Consider the following 21521-nt stretch of genomic DNA (forward strand, 5'->3'; position numbering starts at 1 on the left):
AGTTTGAAATACTGATTTCTCCCTCTGATTCTAAATGGCCTGAAAAGAATGGCGTCTCCATTTTCGACCATAAACTGCAGGAGTACCTTTATTTTTCATACAAATTTGTGGGATGATAAAATCATTATTTTTGAAAAATAATTTCGCTGTTAAACTCCTAAACCAAACAAGAAACAATTCTTTGGTTTAAGCTTGCTAAACTTGAAACACTCAACTAGATACAACCACTATCAACCCCCCCTACTCTATCTGTGTGTAAATCTAAATGCAGATTCTATGAATAAAGCTTCTTTTCTGAAACTGCCTGTCTGTAGAACTGTTCCGCTAAGTGTATTAGAATTTTTGTAAGAATTTTTGACACCCCTAACTGCGAATAAAATATAAAATATTCGTAATTTCTTTTAAAAGTGGGTTGTTTATTTTCTTTATGGATTATACTTCCAAAATAAACTATTAAAGTTGTATAAAAAGTAATAGAAATATTTTTTTTATTTTTTAAAAAACAGTAATGAAATTAATTGAATTTTACAAGTTCAGTATTTTTCAATTTTTAAACTTTAAAAATCTATCAAAATTTTTCTATTGGTTCTATTTTTACGATATTTTCAGGGTCAATGTAAAATTTTATGCTCTTTCCAATAAACCAAATGTAATATTTTAGACAAACGTTTTTTTTTTCAAATTCACGCCCCCCCCCCCCCATTTTGAAATGTCTATTAAAAAGTAAATAATTTATGTGCTTTATATCACAAACTAAAGATAAAAAATATTCTAATTTAAAGTTTTTTTTGAAATTTACCTGTAAAAGTCCGAAGTTTAAAACCTTTTTTTTTTTTTAAAAAAACATGTTTGTAATTTAAAAAAAAAAAAAAAAAGTTTGTATTTTTTTTTTTTTTTTTAAATGAACCTTGGTCCTTGCCCCTTTAATTGAAAAAAAAAAAAAAAAAAAAAAAAAAAAATTAGGGTTTCAATTACATTTTTCGAGTTGGAAAGACAGGGGGGTCGAATTATTCAATATTTTCCACAAAGTTTCTGACACACCTACTGTTCCGCTGCCCTATTTTTCAGCTGACTACAACATGATCGTTTTTAAGTCCAATGTAAACAAGTTTTTGTTGAGCCATTCCCTTAAGTAATCAAATTATACTCAATTTTCACCACTAACAATTACTACGCTGTTGTCCCAATGATCACCATACACTAAAGCCTTATCAATGCCCAAAAGCCATTCTAGGATAAGTGGCGACTCCCATGTAAAAAAAAAAAGTTTTTCTTTATAAAAATTAAACTTGATCAATTTGTGATTTTTAAAAATATTTTTTAAGGTTCATACAGATTTTTAATGTCCAGACAAAATTCAAGTTTTAAAAAAAACATTTGATAAAGAATGATATAATAAACAAAAAAAACTATTTTAACCAATACTAGCAGGAGATGCCCAGCCTTGCCAGGTAGTAAAATATGCTTAAATATATTTTAATTCACGCAGATTTTTTCTAACATGGCCAATTCTCTATTAAATATTATATTGTCCCTAATATATAGTACTGATTTACAGTTAAAAAAAAAAAAAAAAAAATGACTTGGGTGCCATCAGCTAGAATTGAAAACCTAAACATTTAGCGCTCCACGCGCATCTATCGATGTAACTATCGTGAGATAGACAGATTTAATATTAAACCACTTGAAGAAATGAATTGAATTTGGGCATGCGCAGAAAGAAATAGAAATATGTTGGCAAATTGAAATGAACATTTTGCATTTCAGCTTGCCGATATATTTCCGTACAAGTTATTCATCCATCAAAAAAAAGATTTTACTCATTATAAACCATCCTAATGAGTTCCTGTTAATTTCAGTGTTATGCGACCAGTAGTTTAAGAGTTTATTAGTTAAATATTCACACACATAAATACATCTGTTTTATTTTTATTTTATTTTTTTTTACAAGAGTGTTACCACTTATCAAGGCCCAGAGGCCACTCGAGGATAAGGGTTAATAGGTATACATTAGTCATTGTGATTTTAGCATAGTAAACAGTGGGAATTTTGAAACTTGGATTACTTAGGGGGACGATTCAATTAGAACTTGTTCACACTGGATTTTTTTTCTTTTTTTTTCATAGGTATCAACTCATTATCAAGGCCAAGAGGCCACTCAAGGATAAGGGTTAAAGAGTGTACAGTAGAAATTGGACAATATAATAATCATTAGTAATGAAAACTTTTTAAATTTGATAACTTATATGGAACGGCTCATCAAGAACTTATTTACGTTAGACTTGAAGACAACCATATTGTAGTCAGCCGGAAAGCTGATTTAAACTTAAAAAAACATTTTAATAGTATTTATTTCGATTTTGAATTTCACTTCAGCTACATTCATAAGGTATATGGATAACATCAGGTAGTTTTGTGATAAAGGGATATAACCTGTATCAACAATACCAAAAATATAAATTTTAGATAAAATGTATTTGGATTTTGTTTAGTATTTTAATAGTATTTTTTTCAATTTTATTCTACTATTCTGACAAATTTTTAGTGAATATAAATACGATTTTCAAGACATTCCTATATCTTTAAGGCCTTTTCAACATAACAAAAATAAGGTGTTTTCAAGACGAACCTAAAAATTCAAAGCCTTTTCAAGCCTGTGCGAACTGTGAGTTTTGTTTTGTCACGGATATGTGCATTATACAGATTTTTCCTTTTTTTTTTTTTTTTTTTTTAATATGGAGGGAATTCTGAATAATAACCATTTATTTTCTATTATCAAGGCAGTCAAATTGGAAAAAAAATCTCTCTCCCTCCTTATATATATATAAATAAAATGTGTGTGTGTGTGTGTGTGTGTGTGTGTGTGCACACATTTCCCTACACAATAACTCAATTTTCAGTCTACATACTCAAAATTTGATATACAGGGTATGGAGATTTGGGAAAATCTTTGTAATCGGTTTTCGGCCAGAAATTTGGCTGTTAAGGGGTCGGTCAACTTAATCATTTTTTTTTAAGTCTCGTTCACTGTGCTATCAGGGGGGGGGCATGCATGCTTCACTTGTTTTTATTATGTCAATTGTTTGTTTTTATTTATTTATAAATAATATTCTAAAAATTATTATTAAACCAATGCGTTATATTGAAGATTTCAGCTTTAAGATGTCTACAGTTGAAGGTTATGTCCAAAAATTCAGTACACAAAGTTAAGATGACGGAAGTGGACTCAGTTTACCTAAATATGGAATGGAAGTCACTAAGCATAAAACAAAATACGAGACCACATGGAAATAATTTATTCAAAAAATTTTTTAGTTTTAACATTTGTGTTATCATGAAACAAAAAAATAAACTTATTTTTTACATTTCTATAGTTTTTTTTTTTTTTTTTGTTTTAATACTTGTGTTATGAAAAAAAATTCAAAATTTTTATTTACGATTCCATAAATTTGGAAATATATTGATGTCTTTCACAAGTTTTATCACAGAATTTTGTCAAATAAAGCATGAAAGTTTGTTGGGTTTTTTTTAACACTTCTTGTTATAAAAGAAAAAATAAATAAATATTTGTATAAAAAGTTTTTTAAAATGATGAAATTGAATTTTGTCATAAATAATGTATGAAAAAAATTTATTAAAACTTGTAGTTTTTGCTTCATCCCTAGTGACTTCCATTCTATATTTAGGTAAACCAGAGTCCACTTCTGGCATACTGAATTTTTGGACGTAAACCTCATCGAAACATTACCTTAATGGAATTAGTCATATTTTCATAGCAATTTGGTTCATTTGATAATTTAATTACGAAACAATAACGTGACTATAAGATTACAGTAGTACATGCAATTTAATAGTGAAAACTAATAGGACCCATGGTTTTGAAAAAATAACTTATTTTTAGATTTGATTACTTTTTCATTGTGTTTATGAGATTAGTCTAAAGTTAATCTCTTACAAAGAAATGTATTTTTTTACATGTGAAAAAATAGTCATGAAAAATGTTTTTACAATGGCTACTCTTAATTAGACATTAGTAGCAATGATCCCATTTTTTTTTTAATGATCCTCAATCTCATTTTTTTTTTTCCAAAATTATAATAAAAAAAAAAAAAAAATCTTATGCTGATGTTTATACATTTATGCATACAAGGAAAATATATTTGAAGCTTTGAGAAATTTTTATTAAAATCACATTAAATATTTTTTGAAATTATATTTTTTGGTGAAACTTAATGCTTAATTCAATGATAACATTGTTAGTTCAGGAAATTGATTTTTCTTCAAGTTATATCTATTTCATTAATACACATGTTGAGTTTTTTTTTTGTAACGTTCTTGAAATATATTAAAAAAACATTTTAATTAACATCTACGATGCTTTTTCATTAAAAAAGTGCAGGGTTTTTTAGTACTTAAAACTATCACTTCAATAAAGGTGCTTTTGTTTACATAAAATACATTTTCACTAAAATTAAAAAAAGAAATAACAGGTTCATAATTGTTGATAAACTCTGAATAATTTGATTAAAATTGGTTGATTTTGGTGAATTTTTAATTGAAGGGAGGGGTCAAAATGTTCATACATTTTAGAGATCGGCCATTTATTTTGCACGTACCTAGATTACATATCGTTTGGCTCAGTGATTAGTTGAACAGCTTCGTTCAAGTTCTGAATGTCTTGTTTACTCGTTTTCTGCTGACCGTTCTGCTTCACGATAAATGCCCTGAAAAAGTCCCTTCTAATTAATGTTTACCAGTTTTAAAATAAGCCAACAAACTCAGTTTTTCAAATTAACGATTTATTTTTAACTGGTAAACTTTAATCAGAGGGAGTTTTTTTTTTTTTTTTTTTTGAGGGTATTCATCAGAAAAAAAAAACAAAAACGGGAGTTAACAGACATGAAATCAAATATCAAGTCAAATTCGGACGCCATCTTGCTTTGATTTTGCTTACGTTAACATTTCAAGCATGTTTTCTCAAGTTTACATGCATAATACTAACTGGATTTTAGCCCTAAATGCTTCAATATCTAGTAAAAGAAAAAAAATATGGAAAATGGTCAGGTTTATTAAGAGTTTTTTTTTCGATTTTTTTTTTCAAATTTAAACTTTTGCCGATAATCTCTCTAAGTTAATTCCTTTATATTACGGTTAAAATCGTTCAGCATACAAATGGAATGTTTTTTAACGAGTAAATGTTTTATATAGAAGCAAATAAATGTTAATTGGCCGCTGAATGCAATGTGACAACGAAAACAGATGGTTTACATATAAAAAAATCAAAAGCTTATCGAAAGAAGGGGAGATAAATCTTTGTTGAATCGATATTCCAGTTTGAGCTATGTTTAGACACAAATTAAAAATTAAAATATATTAACACATTCAAATAACTTCGATAGACAAATAAACTATGACAATATAAAGTTAAACATGTTTATAAAATTAAAATTATATTTAGTCCAACTTGGATTTTGAAATCTTCAAATAGGTGGACAAAAATAATGTTTCAATTAAAGTTTTAATGGCGAACATCAAGTATTATTGGTTTATTTGAAGTTGGATGCTTGTGAAGATTAGTGATGTTTTAAATCAACGCGTTTCAGGTGAAAACATTTACGTGTCATGCCAAAATAAGTATTAATTTTTAAAAAATAACAAAACATGATCCGGTAGAAAAATTACAAGTCAACAGAATTTATCAAATTATCGAGTATTATTGTAGGTTTTAATAGGGAATAATTTTTTATGGCTAATTCTATATGATAAACTGACTTATCTCCCTGACCCTTGATTTTAAAAACTAACACAATTGCGAATGATTTGTTACTGGATCATTTTTCGGAATTTATAATTGACACAAGTACGTAATGTTTTCACGTGCAATTCGCTGGTTTAAAACATCACTAATGTACACAAACACCTCGAAGAACTGCGCTCATTATCGATGTCACAGTCGAAAATGATTTGGGCCTTAATAGAGCTGAACGAGACCTAAAAATGATCTAAAAACGACATGGTCTCTGAAAGAAATAAACGTTATACCGGTTGTGATAGGAGCAACTGGCTTAAAAAAGAATATTCAGAAATACTTAGAAGCAATCCCTGGAAGACCAAGCTGTAACGAAATACAAATTGCAGCCATAAAGGGAACAGCATCTATTCTTAAAAGAGCCCTCGGATATAAATTTAAATCATAACAGAATCAAGTGTTAGCTCCAGGAGAGAGCCCCTTGATATCTTAAAACTTATTGAAGTTAAAAAAAAAAAAAAAAAAAAAAAAAAAAAAAAAAAAAAAAAAAAAAATCGAAATGACTCAACAGTTCTATTACACCGATGTTGCACACACTTTTTCCCTCCTTTTCATATCCGGACTTAGGATTAGTGGCAGGGTTAAAGATTTTTATAGATTTAAGCTTTATCAGGGAAAAAAATCTAGGAAACAATAAATGGTTTTGTCCAAGTTCTGTACATCTTTGTTTATTTCTGTTTCCTGTTGACCATTAATGAATGCCCTAAAAAAGTCCCTTCTGATTAATGTTCAGTTAAAAAATATTCTGAAAAGCAGTATAGTTTATTTTAAATCTGGTAAGCAATCAGAAGGGACTTTTTCAGGGTATTCATCGCGAAGCAAACAGACATGCAGAACTTGATAAATTTTTCAGAAATCAATTTTGCTAGGAGTCGACACTTAAGGCCCAAAGGCCACTCTAGAATAAGGCTTGAGTTTATGGTGGTCATCGGGGCAAGAGTATAGTAATTATTGGTGGTGAAAAGTGGGTGTAATTTGATTAAGGGAACGGCTCAACAAAAACTTGATTACATTGGACTTGAAAACGACCATATTGTAGTCAGTTGAAAAGCAGTCCAGCGGAACAGTTCCGCAGACAGGTAGTTCTAGAAAAGAAGCTTTGTCTATGGAATCTGCATTTAGATTTATGCACAGATAGAGAATGGGGGTTGATAGTGGTTGCACCTAGTCGAGTTTTTTTATTTTGTTAAGTTTGGCAAGCTTATACCAAAGAATTGTTTGTTTGGTTTAGGAGTTGAACGGCGAAATTATTTTTAAAAAAGTGATTTTATCATCCTCCGATATATCAATCACGAATTTGTATGAAAAATAAATGTACTTCTACAGTTCATCGCTGAAAATGGAGACGCCATTTTTTTCGGACACCTACCATTAGAATCAGAGGGGAAAAATAAGTATCTTAAACGGTGGGCGAAGTAGGAAAAAAAAAAAAAAAAAAACTAGATATTAATTACTTAAGGAAAGAACTATGAAAAAAAAAGTAAAAGTTGTTTAATTGAAAATGTTTCAATTTAATGAAAACGGGAAAGTTTTTCATGGAACGTATACATATTTCTATTATTAAACACAGAAATTGAAAGTGACATTCGTAATTGTTTCAACTGAGCGAACGCCATTTAAAACCCAAAACATCAAAATATAATCGTAAAGACATTTATTGAAAAGTCTGCGTAAGAAAATATAATTTGGCACTTCTGTATGAGAGGACCACGGGGCGAATGTGTGTATTTTAGTTTCGAGAATGGCCGATAGACGTCGTTGTCAATCAAAGAACAGGGTAGATAACTCATATTTCTTGTAATTAATAAACACTATAAACTTGTTGAAGGGGGGAAAAAATATTTAAAAATTGTAAGTAAATGCCGATACATTTTCATAGTTTAAAAATGATATTTTGCTACATTGTCAAACTAAAATTACATCGTATATTTTTTTTTTTACACAATCCTGCTGTGAAAAAAAAAAAAAAAAAAAAAAAAATCTATAAATGTTTCATGTTTTGGACTTATTTTCAGTTATAAATCATTCATTGAAAAGAAATATTAAAACATTTAAATTACATTTTAATACATCTTTTTAGTAGAATGTTTTAATTTTCATGTTTTTGTGTTACTTGTTGCGTTATATTTTTTTTTTTTTTTTTGCGTTTTCAGAGACATTTGTTTATATTTGAGGTTCACAGAGGTCGCTTCTTATTCAAAGAAGGGCGATAATTCGCCCCGTGGTCCTCCTACGAAAGTGGCTTTAATTTTAATAAAACAATTCCCCCCCCCCCCTTAATTCAGCCATAGTTTCAACTACAGATTTCGCCCTCTGATTTTAGCGACAGCGCGAAAGAAAGTAGCGTCTCCATTTTTGGCGATAAACTGTAGAAGTACCAAAATAAATTACACCATTAACAGACGATAAATTGAGTTTTTTTTATTTTATCTAGAATGTTCACAATAAAATGAATAAAAAAGTTGAGGGGGGGGGGCTGAATAGGTTTTTGTTGTTTTTATACAAATACAACAAATCAATTTAAAAGTATTTATTCCATTTTTCGCTTCCGGGAGCCCTTTCTCTATGCCCGCTCGCCACCATCTCCAATTTAAAATTGTTGCCATCGAATCACATAAGACAAATCTTGGATTGTGATTGGTGGCAGACGTAAAAAAATGCTACTAATTTGAATTTTTTTTTTTATCTTTTAAATCTGAAATAAACGATCGTCTCAAAAAGAAAAATCAACAGCCATCTTTATAAATAAATTCGGTTAAGTGAAAATAACGAAACATTTTTAATGTTACCGTGACGGTTTCATGCCGGACATTTTTCTTGTTATAACTTGGCATTGTGTTTCTAACTAAAACGCTTTAAACCAAGTAAAAATGAAAAAAAAAAATCATTCAAGTATAATTTACCTTGCCTTTGGTAACATACTTTTTTATTACTTTATCATTCTATTGTTTATACTGCAAAAAATTTGTTTCCAAAGTTTAAAACAAAACTACTTTCAGGTTTTCGGATCTGCTGAAACCGAATATTACATTCAACTTTGGGGCAAACAATTAGTTTTCTGGATATTAAGACATTTTTTCACCCCAATGTATTAGTAAATGTCAGTTGCGGGTTGGCGGGCACCATTCTTAAAATGGAGAGGAAGAGGGGATGTTTTGTAACACGCATGCGCATTATTACTTTCCAGATAGGAAAAAGATTGCCTGTAGTAAAAACAAAGGGATTACATGAAAAAAAAATCTTAATATCCCGAAAACTAATCGTCTGCCCCAAATTTAAATGTGATATTCGTTTTCAGCATAACTGAAAACCTTTAAAAGTTGTCAATTTAACGGTGAATGCCGAGTTGGAGTTAAAGTAAAAAAATACCATTAAATTATTAGGTTAAGTTCACATCCTCGTGTTGATAAAGGCTTTCTCTGATCCTGTCGGCTGGATGAAAAAAATAGTCTAAAAATGTATTTATAAAACGAAGTGTTACGTTACATCCGTTTTGTTTTTTTAATCATAAAAAAAAAAATTAATAACGTGGGAGGGATCTTTAAAGTTTTTTTTTTCGGTCCAGCCGACAGGACCGCAGAAAGCCTTTTGGCCTTTGTTAACACGAAATTTGAATATAACCAATTACTAATTGAACAATTAAACTATAATTCTTAGTTTTAATCCCTACAATTACTGTATTGCATAGGGTGCATAAATTTTAACTAAACCAGTTGTTAATCATAAAATAGAAGGGGTCGGTCGGTCGGTACTTTGATTTAAATGAATTGAAATACAATCAGTTATAATCTGAATGTATTAGCTAGCTAGAATACAGTGTAATAGAGAAATTTGTTTAATTTTTTTAGACCTGATGTTTTCAAGAAAAAGTGTACAATACTTTCTAAACCATTATGTGTTTAGATATGCTGTTAAAAATGGAACAAAAAGATTTTAAGACATCATTAAACTGTTCGTATTACTATTTAAGATTTTCTTTTCCTTATTTTATTGTATTTATTTGCTTCCCCACCAAAGCAAATTAGGCACAAGGCCGTTTTTTAATGTGGGGTAAACACCAGCTCCCCTAAAAGTAGGCAAAAAGGGGGCACTCTGGTTACCAAAAATAATTGTCCCAGTATAGAGGGTTTCTCCTCCATTGACTGGTACAAATTATCTTAAGTGCAGCAGCATCTGCAGAACAGATACTACACTTTGAGATATTAAATCCTTTATTCATGTTAATACATTGAAAATCAACAATGAACAAAAAACTTAGGCATATGACCAACTCAAAAGGGGGGGATTGTAGGGGTCGTTAGTCATCCTTGTCACTCCAGAACTAAACAAAATCAAAAGTTTCTCCCAGTTAATATCTTCTCTCACCATAATACCGCATTCACCTTTTCATACTGGGGGACGTCCTACTTAGCTCCCAATTTTTAAAACATTTTTTATTGACGTGAAAAAAAATTTTAAAAAAAATAAATAAATAAAAATACTACACTTTGATCCCGACCCGAAGGCCAAGGCAAGCCCCTTTTTAATCGCATTTTCAAGTTTAATTAGTTTTTTTTTTATTCAATTGTAAGGTTTAAAGTACAGAATTGACACAAAACACCCTCCCCATGTTAAGAATGGCTTTTTGAATAACATTATTTCAGCACAGCAACAGCAGTCCACAGCACTGATCAATGAGTGCATTTGCATTAGTATTTTATATAATAGGTTATGCATATTTTCGGCAAAAAAAAAAAAAAAAAAAGTTACAAAAGTAGAATTTTACTTCAGTGCTCCTGCTCCAGCTCCACTCTCTAGAACGAATTATTTACCGATTTTACTTTGTTTTTTATTCAAAAATTAATTTCAGTTTAAGAACAAATTATGTTTGCCAACCAAAGTTTAACTATTTCATTTCGAGATATATCAGAAACAAGGGTGCATGTTTGAAATGAAAATCGAAAGTCACAAAATCGAGTTTCCATTAAAAAGCATCTACTTGACCCTTATCCTCGAGTGGCCCCTGACCTTGATAAGTTGTGACTCCTTTGTAAGAAAGAAAAAAAAGTTAAAATTTTGAAGAGTAGCAAAGTATTCGTTTTTTTTTTTCTAAGGTTAAAATGGCCGACTAAAAACGGGTATCCTGATGAAATTTCATAATTCTTTTTAATAAGATCTTTGAAATTGTTTTATGTTTTTGTTCAATTATTAGTAATCGAACGACTTAAAGTACAGAATTGAAAACGACAAAGTTACGTGTACAATAAGTGGTCACAACTGTGTACACAAGAAATGTGTTTATTTTAGACAGGGAACTTAAATTATGACTAAACAAAAATTGCTAAACATTTTTCACTGAAAATTAGTCATCAACTTAAAGTAAACATTTTCGTTTTGTTTATTCATTTTTAGTAAAAAAAAAAAATGTTACTGTGAAGGGGCAAGGACACTGCTTTTGTTTTAGTTAGAAATTGTGGTATTTATGCAGTATGCACTTATACCGTGCTAAAATATTTGGAAAGCCACTCTTAACATGAGTGTTTTGTAACTCCTGTCCTTTCATCTAATTTGAATTAAGATATCGTTAAACTTGAAAATACGATTTAATAAATAAGTGCCTAAGAACCGGAATTGTAGAATAAGCTGCTTCTAAATTGCAAAACCGATCGATGTAAAATAGTTTTATCTCTTATTTTGAAGAGATTATTGAGTCTTTAAAGACCTCGTGGTCATCTTTTGTTTTTCGGTAGCATTAAACATTACTCGTTTTTCGAACTGAATAAACATGTTACATTAAATAAAAATACTAAAAAATTGGTATTTTTTTTAGATTAGGTCCACCTCCACAATTTTTATTTACACACCTTTTATAGGTTTTTGGGTAATCTCCGTTTAACTATAGGTGGCGTTGCTGCTGTCTGTCCACCCAGTTAAGGAAGCACAATGGCACCCTTGAAATAAAAATGTGGGTTTGTATTAATTACTGTACACAGATTCGAAAAAGTTGTCAAAAAACAAATATATAACAAATAAATGTTATCAAAGGCAAGATAAGTTACTTTTCTACCAAACTGGATATATTTTCCGTGTTTTTATGTAATGTAATGTTTATTCAGCTCGAAAACCATACAGTTTACCGATGTATTGGAACATTCAAGATGGAGTCTGATTCTCTCTTTAACACGGTAAGTTTGGGAAAAGATGTTATAAATAAAAAACCGGATAAAATACTGTTAAAAACTCGCTCAATATATGTTACCGTGACATAGGTTGACATATATTCGGCGGGTTTTTAATAGTATTTTGTATAGTTTTTTATTTATAACACTATTTTCCAAACTTACGGTGTTAAAGAGGGTGTGAGACGCCATCTTGAATTTTCCAATACATCGGTAAACACTGTTTTTCGAGCTGAATAAATATGTTACATTGAATAAAAACACGAAAAATATCCAGTTTGGCAGAAAAGTAACTTATCTTGCCTTTGGTAACATTTATTTGTTATATATTTGTTGTTTTTTTTTGACAACTTTTTCGAATCTATGTGTACAGTAAAGTAATACAAACCCAAAAATGTTTGTTATATTTTAATTTTAATTTTTTTTTTTTGTAAACATTTACGTTTTTTTTTCAAACATATTTACGTTTTTTTTGTTTTTGCAAACATTTACGTTTTGTTGCTTGTTTATTTTCAAACATTTACGTTTTTCTTTGTTTTTCATTTTTTTTTTCTTTGGAAACATTTACGCTTCTTTTGTTTTTCCAAACACATTTACGTTTTCTTTTGCAAACTTTTTTTTTTACAAATAGTTTGCTTTTTTTTTTATTACATGCGCAATCTATTACGATCTTTGCCGCCAAGTAACCCTTGCCAAACCATATAATGGATGCAATTGTTGATAACATTTTACCTCTAAGTGACATGTGTTTTCTTGAGTATTCCTTAAAGGATGTTCTCTTAGGAACGTAAAAAAAAAAAAAAAAACAGACAGTAATGTCACCTATAGTCAAACGGAGGAAAACAGGCTCTCTTTCTTCCAGATTACCGGTTTTCGACTATGCTGAATACGAAAGTCGCATTAGAATTTTGCAGAAATAATTAGTTATCGAGATATAAAAAAATTGTATTGTGCATTGTATTCTTTGGCGGCCATCTTTTATACACGCATGCAGTGTCAGTCATAGAAGAGTAGATTTGTTTATGGCGCGCTCGCGCGTAAAAAAGATGGCCTCCAAAAAACAATGCATAATACAACTTTTTATATCTCGATAACTACTTATTTCTGCAAAATTTCAATGCGATTTTCGTATTCAGCATAGTCGAAAACCTTTAAAACTAGTCATTTAAAAGAAATTTGTGGAGGTGGAGGTGGACCCGACCTAATCTGAAAATTTACAAAAAAAAAAAAGAAATCATCATTTAGTTGTTATATTTGTTTTTGACAACATTTTCGAATCTATGTGTATAAACCCCCCAAAATTGGTATAAATTGTATTTTGTCCTAAAATAAAAAAAAATTCGGCTTAAAATCTAAACATTAAAAATTTGTACGTTTTCATTCCAAATTCTTTTCAAACGAGAAATCATTTTATAGGATTTGTAGTTACATATTTACATTGCAATTTCGGATGAAGAAACAGTGAAAATGTTTAATTATAATTTTCTGGGAAGTTCGTTTTTGTTAACTTTGATAGCAAGAAGGATGGTCCACATATAAAATATGTTCATTTTATTTTTACAAAATAAAAAATGAAAAAAAAAATTTGTAAATTAAATATTTGTAAATGTTTGTAAAACTAAAATTAAATAATCTTAAAACAAATTTGTGACGTTGAAAACGTACACAAAAACGAAAGTCGTTATCGCTTGGCGACCATTTTGTTTTTATTAACCGATATCTGGTACTTCTGCAGAATACGGACCGTACTGAAATAATCAGGCTATTTAAAAACCCCATTCAACACGTAGAGAGGGACTGTTTCGTAACTATTCTATCCTTTCATCTGGCAGTTAAAAAAAAAAGATACCGTAAAAATTGGATTTAACTTTGAAATCCTATCTATACAAAAAAATTGTTTTTGTTCAATTTTCGTTTTGTTGTCTATAACGCAGAATGCCTGTATAAAAAAAAATCTACAATTAACGTTTTTAATCCCGATATTTTATGCAATGTGTGAGTACACGTATAAAAAATCGGTACTTACGCACTTATGATACCGTGCTGAAATTAATACTATTATTTAGAAAACCATTCTTAACATGGAGTGTTTAATTTTTCTGTACTTTCACTTAATTTAAAAGATATCGTAAAACTTGAACTTAACTTGATAATATTATTAAAAATAGTACGGTAAAATAATTGCATAAGAACCATAACATCACTGACACTCGGAATATTTGATTAAGACTTTAAAATTTCAAAAGCGAAAAAATAATTAAAAAAAATTTAATTAAGGACAATTAAGGACGGTATTAAAATGAATAAAATAGTGAAATTGGTTGAATTTTGCCCGCGATCCCCACTTTACAATTGAAGAAATCCTACCTATTAAACATCAAGATAAAATTTAGCTAATTATATTATTTTAAATATTTTCATTGCAAATAAAGAACATCCATTTATGTTCACCTCCGTCCATATTACGAGAATTTGTGTTGTTGTTTCCTGTACAAAAATACATTTGACATGATATGCCTATCCCTATCATTTAATTTAAAATAAATTATACTATAGTAAAACTAAACAAACCGTCAGTAAAGATGAACTTTAAAACGTAAAAAAAAAAAAATAAAATAAAATAAAAATAACAATGGGCGAAAACTAAAATATTTTTTTTTTTTTTTAGTTTGTAACGCATAGAATCCATTATTAGGAATCACACACAAAAACACTTATGGATGGAAGAGTCATTTTCCGTTTTATAACAATATATATATTTAAAAAAAAAAAAAATCAACGTAATATAATTATGAGATATCATAAAAGGGTGGTCTTAAATCTTACCTTTCTAGAAAAAAAATTGCTGCTGCTATAATATCTCCTAAATTAATAATTTCTTTCTAAAATGTTCTTATGCTAGAAATGAGAACGATATTAAGTTCACAGCAACATAAACCTTTCTATACCGGAAGCATGATTTTTTTTTCCCAGCATGCATCACTAACTACATGCTATTCCTCCCCCCCCCCCCCCTCCCCCAAAAAAATAAAAAATGAATATTGCAAAAATTTTACAATTTAATTATTTAGAAATGTTCTTCTAATATTTCAAATTGAAACAAAAAATATTAAAAAGAACCATTAGAAAAATTTTCTTCATCCTCTGAAAATGTGTGATCTCATCTGACACGTGACCATCCATATACTTAAATAGTCGATAATGTATGAAACATTTCCTTTTTTATTTTTTTTACACACATTGCTTCCTTTATTTTATGAAATTATCTATATTAAAACTAATTCGCTAATGATATAAAGTAAATATATAAAAAATATAGATATATATAATTAGTGTTCTTATATTTCTCGTAACCACGAGACTTGGGTCACGTGACAGTTAAAGTACATGAAAAACTTGCCAGATTGTGCTCATCCAAGAAATTTTGAGGTAAAAAAAAAGGTATATATTTAATTCAGAAGTTAGTAAATATTATAACTGACTTACTTATAATTTTTCTGAAAAGTTAATTAAATTGAACACATCTTATGTAGTTACGACAAAGACAACAGTTGAAACCACGTGTTTTTGTGTATATTATACAGAAAGTGGAACCTATAGTGCTGTAAAACTTAATTTACTCAGTCTAAAAGCCACTTGAGGATAAAGATTAATATAATAGGTGTTTATTTAGAATTACACTGATTAAAAAAAAAGAATACCGAAAAATATTTATATTGTACGTACTCGTCACGGAACGAATATGTTATATTACAAAAATCACATAAATTGATCAACTAAGAAAATTAAAATTTACGATTTTTTAACAATTAAAAAGGTTTAATTATTTTGAATTCATACAAAATCTCGGTGATCGAATTGTCGACCTTGAATTTTAAATTAAAATGACGATACCCGGACCTTGTCTGGCTTCTTCATAAAATTTATCTTAAGTATATCAAAAGTATAGATCATTGATTACCCGACTAGGGTATTAAGACCATGAGATATTGATCCTCTTCTGACGAAGAGTGTCAAGTAGCATTAGTAGTTCACATGGAAAATATGAGGGTAGTAGTGTCACTGGCTCAGTAGAAAAATTTGTATTTATATAGGTCGTTGTGGTTCTTCCATTCATTTAAATTCATATCCGAGGGCTCTTTTAAGAATAGACACTGTTCCCTTTATGGCTGCTATCTGTATTTCCTTACAGCTGGTTCTGCCAGGGATTGCTTCTAAGTATTTCTGAAGGTTCTTTTTTTATTAGGCAAATTGCTCTTGTCACAACCGGCATAATGTTTATTTCTTTCAGAATCCATGTCGTTTTTAGATCATTTTAGTTTGTTAGTGATCGTGGATACTGAAGCAATCGCCTGTGTTACTTAAGATAAAAGGAAACTACATTTTTGTTACGATTACAAGGACGAATTGTCATAAGCAACTAGGCAACTCTCAGATAATTTTACCCAGAAAGTTGTGAAGTAGTCACCGCACAAAGTAAGAATTTCATTACCTTTTCATTTCACGTTAAGTTTGGGTTTTAATACTTCAAGTTGCCTCAATCCCATGGATTATCTTCTGAAATGCAGATTTCTCTTAATACACAGAGATTAATAGGGATTAGTATTTAATGAAAAAATGAGCACAAATTTAACCATATTCAATCATCAATTGGGCATAAAAGCACGAAGTAAACTGATATTGTATATTTAAATGTGTTCTTTGCTCATCATTAGAGCTATGACAACAGCATATTCTTTTCATTGTTTTGACTCTTGGGTGTATATCCGTTGATATCTTATATGCTCTTATATATAGAGTAACTTGCCCAGCTTGCAACCACTTTGTGTAACTCTGTCACCAGTGAAGTTTGAAGGGAATAAGTTCGTTGGTGGCCTCCCTTGATTTAACTCTAACATCATTTTTCACTTCCGGTTCACCATTGGTGCATATGCTTGGTACAAGTTGATCTGAAGTTCTGGTTGCACAAAAACATCGCTCAGCAAAATTTCGGTGAGTTTTTTACAGTATCATTTTTGCACATGCTTATGTTGCTTTCTGCCTGTACATCAACTGATCCTGTTAATGGAATGTTAGGAGTGTTATTTATTCATGTGAATTATATTCATGGTAGTAAATAGCCACAGAGAGGCAGTGGCTGCACTTAGGGCATGACTGAAATCAATATTGCCCACTTGCAACCAATGTGGTTGCAGGGAGGGCAGGAGAAAATATTGCATGTCCTTTGTGCAACCAAAAGCCAGTTCGTAGTCGTTTCGTAGACTCTAGTAAGTTGTTCCTGCCCCAAGAACTCAGAAACATTATAATCTAGATCTAGATCTACCTGTATGGCAGAATTCAAATCTGCACAAGACAGGCCATCTCTGACTCATTGAGGGAGAGAGAGAAAGAGTGGTGTGTATGTGTGTGTGCATATATGGTGAGTGTGTGGGTGTATGTGTGTGGGTGTATGTGTGTGGGTCTCTGTGTGTGTATGTAGATCTATCTCTGTGTATGCCTTTGTGTTTGTCTCTGTGTGTGTGTGTGTGTGTACAAAAAAGATTTGACAAGGTCTTTTTATTTTTGCTCTCCTCTGTTTGTTTAAGTCTACAATGAAGCCAAAGTGGACCCAAGAAAACTTGCAGAATGCCCTTCAAGCAGTGAGCAATGGCATGTCAAAGAGGGAGGCAGCGTCTACTTTCAACATTTCATGAGGAACATTTGCCTGTAAAATAACTGGCAGAAGAAAGACACTACAGCACCCCAGACTTATCTTACACCTCAAGAAGAGGGAGAAATCGTCAAGTTCATCAAAGACTCATCACATAGAGGCTTTGGACAAACAAAACAGGAGCTAATGTTGACAGTCCAAAGCATGCTGAATGCAAGGGGGCAAACAACAAAATGGCCAGCCAACATGCCATCTGAAAAGTGGTACCGTTTGTTCAAGAAAAGGCATCCAGGAGTAGTTCTGTGTACTCCTCAAAAACTTGGAAAGCAAAAAGCTCTTGTCAGAAAATCATCCATAATGAAGTGTTTTGCTGATTTCCAAGCCACCGTCACTGACTTTGATGCCAGTATTTTGCTAGATCCATCAAGGATCTACAACTGTGATGAGTCTGGCTTCAGTTTAGACACTTCCTTTGGGAAAGTTCTGTCTTTTGTGGGAACAAAATTTGTTTATCAAGTTGGCAGTGAACAAAAGACAATGATTACCGTTCTTGTATGCTGCAGTGCAACTGGACACTTTGTGCACCCAATGATGATCTATCCTGGCACACAGTTCAGGGGATTCAGACTACAGGAAGTGTTTGACGATTCATTCATCACAAAGTCCAAAAATGGGTGGACAAATCAGTCCATCTTCCTGGACTGGTTGCAACAGGTCTTTCACCCCGAAACAGCCCATGTGAAGCGGCCCATCCTCCTTCTGGTCGATGGACATATCAGTCACCAGTCCATTGGAGCAGCGACTTTTTGCAAGGACAATGGCATCATCCTGTATGCCCTACCTCCACATGCATCCCACCTTATGCAGCCATTGGATGTTGGGGTTTTCAACACAATGAAAGCGAAATGGCGGAAATCCGTCAAAAAACAAAATGAACTGGAAATTGTCACCAAGCGCACATTCGCACTTGTTTTCAAAGACGCATATGAAACTACCATCAAGCGAGATCTGGCCCCACAAGCTTTCAGGAACAGTGACATATATCCACTGGATCCAAACAACATTGAGTGGCAGAAGATATTGCCAGACATAACAGCAGAGGTTGCAACCAGGGCACGTGGTTGCAGGGAGGGTCGCTAAGTGGTTGCTGTCAGGGCAAGTGGTTGCAAAGAGGGCATCTCTCTGACAAGTAATTTTGCTTCTTAAATCCTTACTAATGTTGTGTGAGTCTCTGCTGGCCCAAGCATGCCCTCAGTGAAACCATTTTGCCCTGGTGCAACCACTTGGAAATATTTTATTGGACCACACGGAGATACAATTTAGACTTTTTTGCTCGTGGTTGCCAGTGGGCGTGTTACTCTAGTGATATGATTCTCGATTGATTAGCTGTGTCTGTGTCAGATTTATACTCGAGAGTCAAAACAATGAAAAGAATATGCTGTTGTCATAGTCCTACTCATCATGTACAGAAAAATCACGTTGACACACCGATTCTCATTAGATCACAGAAGTGAAGCAACATTGAGCCTAGTCAGTACTAAATGGGTGACCAATTTGGGAATTCTAGGCACTCTATGTAGGAGGTCGTTGACACCTCCCTGCAAGAGTTGGAAAAAAGCTAACATTATTATTAACTCTATCGGGGATATGCATGCAACTAGGAACGCTTGTGAATTTCATACTCCCATTGAACTTCCTCCTTTTGAGCAAGCTGGTTAAACTCAAATAGGGTTAGTGCAATTTCCATTTTTTTTTTTTTTTGCTCATCAATTAGACATAGTCTTTCAACCCTTTTTCCCATGTTGAATTTTGATCTTTTGTTCATAAGTTTCTTCTGTACGTATGTAAATAAATATTTGGATTTATAACTTGGGTGTCTTGTGTTGTTTTTCACTTGTTTGCAGCCCTTCTTTACTTTTACAGAATTAGAGAACTCTCTCCTCAGGTTTGTATTAATATACACATAGATTCGAAAAAGTTGTAAAAAAAACCCCCAAATATATAACAAATAAATGTTATCAAAGGCAAGATAAGTTACTTTTCTACCTAACTGGATGCTTTTTAATGTTTTTATTTAATGTAATATGTTTATTCAGCTCGAAAAATATACAGTGTTTACCCATGTATTGGAAAATTTAAAATGGTGCCTGACTCTCTGTTGAACACGGTAAGTTTGGGAAAATGAGTTAAAAAAAACTATACAAAAGGCATCACCACTTATCAAGGCCCAGAGGCCACTCAAGGATTAGGGTTAAAGAGTGTACAGTAGACAATTGGACAATAAAGTAATCGATAGTAATGGAAATTCAGTACATTTATTAACTTATATGGAACAGCTCATCAAAAAATTGTTTACATTAGACTTGAAGACAACCATATTGTTGTCAGCTGGAAAGCAGGAAAACAGAAGACAATTCCATAGGCGTGCAGTTCTAAGAAAGAAGCTTTGCTCATGGAATCTATGTTTAGGTTTAGACAAAGATAAAGAGTGGGGGAAATTATTGATAGTATTTTGTGCTAGACGAGTGTTTCTTATGAAAGTTTGGTGAGGGGGCACCATAGATTTCTGCGTCACAATCTGTTTCATCTAACAGTTATCATTGGCAATTTTTTTTTTACCTTGCAGTACTATTTTTTAAACTCCTTACATCAAGCGGCTTTATAGCTTGCTTGTGAGAAAAATAAGTTAAACAACTTACATGTCATGGGAAGGTGGTGGTCAGAGGTGGATCGGTTTCTTCTTTGACTTTGAAAAACCTAGTCAAGTTCTTGGCTCTAGTATTATACCTCCTGCTGGAAGGAAGTGATTTGCATATGTATTTTGTTACCAGTAATAAAAAGTGTCATTTTTTTCCAGGAGGAAAACAGTGTTCTGATGATGGTTAAGAACCTTTACTGGTTACTTTTACTAGAGTTCATGTGCACTGGTTTACGGTCTAGTTTAAACAAGCGTTACTTGACTCCTGACAGAGTTGAGGTCACGACATAGCAATATTTCGCAAGCTTTACACCCAACCCAGCTGTGATATATCTCTTAACTGTGATGTCGGAAATTTTTCAACATGCTTTGTGTATTACAACATAAAAAAAACATAATATAGAAACTCCACTTAGTACAAAACAAACTCTGATCATTTGAATAACTTTTATCAACTCTGACAATTTAAATAACTTTTATCAACAACAAAAGACTAGATTGAATGTGTGTGTTCAAAAAGGTTCATTTTAGTGTGCCATCACCTTTCAAAAATAATACAAAGTAAGGTGTTGGTATAAACGGAGGAAAAAAGGGAGAATGTTCATAAAGACTACTTATTCCTTGTTTCTTTTTGTTGGTCGAGTGACAGTCACAGACAGGAATGTCTGCCAGCTTTAACAGTGAAAGCAGGGTGACTTCTTGTTTGACTGCACCTCTGTCTTGTTTCCTTGGTGTCTTGTTACTGTTCTCTCTGGGATTTTTATATCTCCTTGCCGGCTCCCACAGATGCATTGGTTGTTAAATCTTATTTTTATTGCGCCCCACTCTCAGAATAATAAGTACTGTCACAGATACAAAGTCACACAATGAGGCTTACCCCTGCAAATTTCAAAATATGAATCACCTGATTCAGAAAAATAGATTTAAAACAAAAACCTGGGATCTTTCTTAACAATAAGCAAAACAAAGGAATCACAAGTTAGATTTCAAAAACATATTTACAGTGTGGAACTATAAAATCGTCGCCCAAGAAAAGACGACATGATTCCATTTCTGTTTGATGAAAACCAGTTTTCTTTTTTGTTACAGACCATCTACTAGTAGGCCAGTTGTGTACAAATTTCAGGTGCGATAGGAGCCTCCTATCATGTCTGAAAATGATACAATGTTCAATGAATGAGATCGGAGATGCGCCTCTGTACAACT

General features: G+C 31.6%; 3 protein-coding genes across 22 annotated transcripts in view; 2 read left to right on the forward strand and 1 right to left on the reverse strand.

The window, feature by feature from the left end:
• LOC145263743 (dnaJ homolog subfamily B member 6-like) overlaps window positions 1-14975 on the reverse strand; it is a 115815-nt gene extending 100840 nt beyond the window's left edge. For 8 of the 18 annotated variants that reach the window (XM_080120749.1, XM_080120741.1, XM_080120747.1 and 5 more), the window contains exon 1: window positions 14794-14951. The gene's annotated coding sequence lies outside the window, so the exon portion shown is untranslated. Of the gene's footprint in view, window positions 1-14793 lie in introns of all 18 variants that reach the window. The other 10 variants (XM_080120748.1, XM_080120740.1, XM_080120751.1 and 7 more) reach the window with 9 other exon arrangements.
• Window positions 14976-15339: 364 nt separating this feature from the next.
• The window catches only part of LOC145263747 (polyribonucleotide 5'-hydroxyl-kinase Clp1-like), a 160043-nt gene continuing 153861 nt past the window's right edge, over window positions 15340-21521 (forward strand). For 2 of the 3 annotated variants that reach the window (XM_080120763.1, XM_080120764.1), the window contains exon 1: window positions 15340-15396. In XM_080120763.1, coding sequence (XP_079976889.1) covers window positions 15355-15396 — 42 coding nt within the window. In that variant the 5' untranslated portion in view covers window positions 15340-15354. Of the gene's footprint in view, window positions 15409-21521 lie in introns of all 3 variants that reach the window. The other variant, XM_080120762.1, reaches the window with a different exon arrangement.
• On the forward strand, window positions 16039-18905 carry LOC145263748 (uncharacterized). Its single transcript, XM_080120767.1, has one exon. It carries the CDS (start codon window positions 17804-17806, stop codon window positions 18755-18757), a length of 954 nt encoding a protein of 317 aa, XP_079976893.1. The 5' UTR covers window positions 16039-17803; the 3' UTR covers window positions 18758-18905.

Source organism: Euprymna scolopes, chromosome 39 (genome assembly GCF_053919585.1).
Source record: "Euprymna scolopes isolate OS-2025 chromosome 39, ASM5391958v1, whole genome shotgun sequence".
In the NCBI taxonomy this organism is placed as follows: Eukaryota; Metazoa; Mollusca; class Cephalopoda; order Sepiida; family Sepiolidae; genus Euprymna; species Euprymna scolopes.